At 43.5% G+C, this 1,582-nt stretch overlaps 1 protein-coding gene across 1 annotated transcript; it reads right to left on the minus strand.

Moving 5' to 3' along the window:
• Positions 1-714: 714 nt before the first annotated feature.
• Positions 715-1,242, minus strand: LOC149200890 (glucose-6-phosphate isomerase 1, chloroplastic-like). The gene has a single exon (XM_089401115.1). The coding sequence runs from the start codon at positions 1,240-1,242 to the stop codon at positions 715-717; it is 528 nt and encodes a 175-aa protein (XP_089257241.1).
• Between the last annotated feature and the right edge of the window lie 340 nt (positions 1,243-1,582).

Below are 1,582 nucleotides of genomic sequence, written 5' to 3' on the forward strand. Positions count from 1 at the left end.
TGTGTTTGAACGCCTCTGTCCTGCGTCTCTGCCACGCCTGTGCTGCCCTAACGCTCTCTCACCTAACGTTCTCTCACCTAACGCTCTCACCGTTCTGAGAGACTCCATACGCAGCTGGATTGTTGAACGCTGCCTGACAAAGAATTGTGGAGGACGCAGCTGGTATCATCGTTCTGAATGTGCAGTGCATTAAAACTGGTAACGGGTTTGTATATGCATTGTTTACACGTTGTTTGTATATGCCTTGGACACTGTCGGTTCAGTTATTGGATATACAATGTATACAACGCTGCTTATATTGAATTCATAATGTATACAATGCTGAGAATTGTTGCGGTGTTTTATGTCTGCCACCCGTTGCCATGAAAACAAAAATTTTCTGTTGAGTATTGTTGCGGATTTCTAGTCTCCGGTTGGAACCGTCCGTGTGCTCAGCAAAAGGAATCTCATAATCTAGCAAGTTAAGGTCTGCGGCTGCTGCTCTTACCTGTGTAATTTGAGGGATCTTTTCTATCAAAGGGCCAAGAAAAATGGTGAAAATTGTACTGTTTGAGGTTCGAGCCTGCGGGATTGTGTAGAGGAATATTTTTGCCTCGAGTTTTTCTCGCGGTTTTGAGGTTGATGATAAGCATTGACATTGATTAAGCTAGCATAGAGCCCTACTGCACGCTCATTTAGCGCAATCATGGCACCCACTGATCGAGGGGTTACTTCCTACACTGTCACTGTCAGAGACTCTCGATTGTTTGAGTAAAGTGCAGACCTTGTCCCCTGCAGCATACCAAAAAGGTAGTCCCCACAAGTAACACCAGGTTCAAGTTCCCAGTCATGGCCTGGTGATCTGTCGCGGAGCACCTCAATAAAGGTTACAAAGAAGTTGTGAACTCCTTCTCTCAGTTGTTGAATATAGGCATGTTGATCTATGCTTCCTTTGTTCCCATATACAGTTAGGCCTTGGTTGACCCGGTTCCCATCTAAATCAAACTCTTTTCCAAGAGATTCCATGACAAGCTGTTGTAGATAGCGGCTAAATAAAAGCAGGCTATCTTTATAAGGAAGAACAACCATATCCTTGAAACCTTTACCATCAGAGGCCCAATACCAGCATAGTGCCAACAAGGCTGCAGGATTGGTTTTAACCACAGGAATCCTTGTCGCTTCATCCATAATAGATGCACCAGTAAGCATTTCCCTGATATCAATACCCTGAAGAGCTGCTGGAAGCAGTCCAAAAGCTGACATTTCAGATGTTACTTATGTCGCTTTTAAAGACTTCAGCACAAGCTGCAAAGATTCATTCTCTTGAGCCTTGATGGAAGAAATGAGCTCCTTATAACTAGTATGCTCATATTCCAGAAAAACATCCTGAATTCCAAGATCCTTATATACAGCCTTAATGTCTGCATCACAAGAAGGATTTCTCTTCCCATAATTGGCATATAATCATTGAAGTTGGCTCTCGTTGGCCCGTTCAAGGGCTTGCACCACCAACACCCATGGATTCTGGACCCAATACCGAGAAACTTGTTTCAAACTCATGACTTGAATGAAACCTTTTGGTAGCTAACCATGATTTGAACTA

This window comes from Pinus tabuliformis, chromosome 2_1 (assembly GCF_031772625.1).
Source record: "Pinus tabuliformis cultivar Carrire ecotype Pingquan chromosome 2_1, CPIR1, whole genome shotgun sequence".
Lineage (NCBI taxonomy): Eukaryota > Viridiplantae > Streptophyta > Pinopsida > Pinales > Pinaceae > Pinus > Pinus tabuliformis.

Bases quoted from the DNA above. Each gene is read 5' to 3' on its own strand.
- LOC149200890 (XM_089401115.1), bottom strand. From the start codon at position 1,242: ATGTCAGCTTTTGGACTGCTTCCAGCAGCTCTTCAGGGTATTGATATC.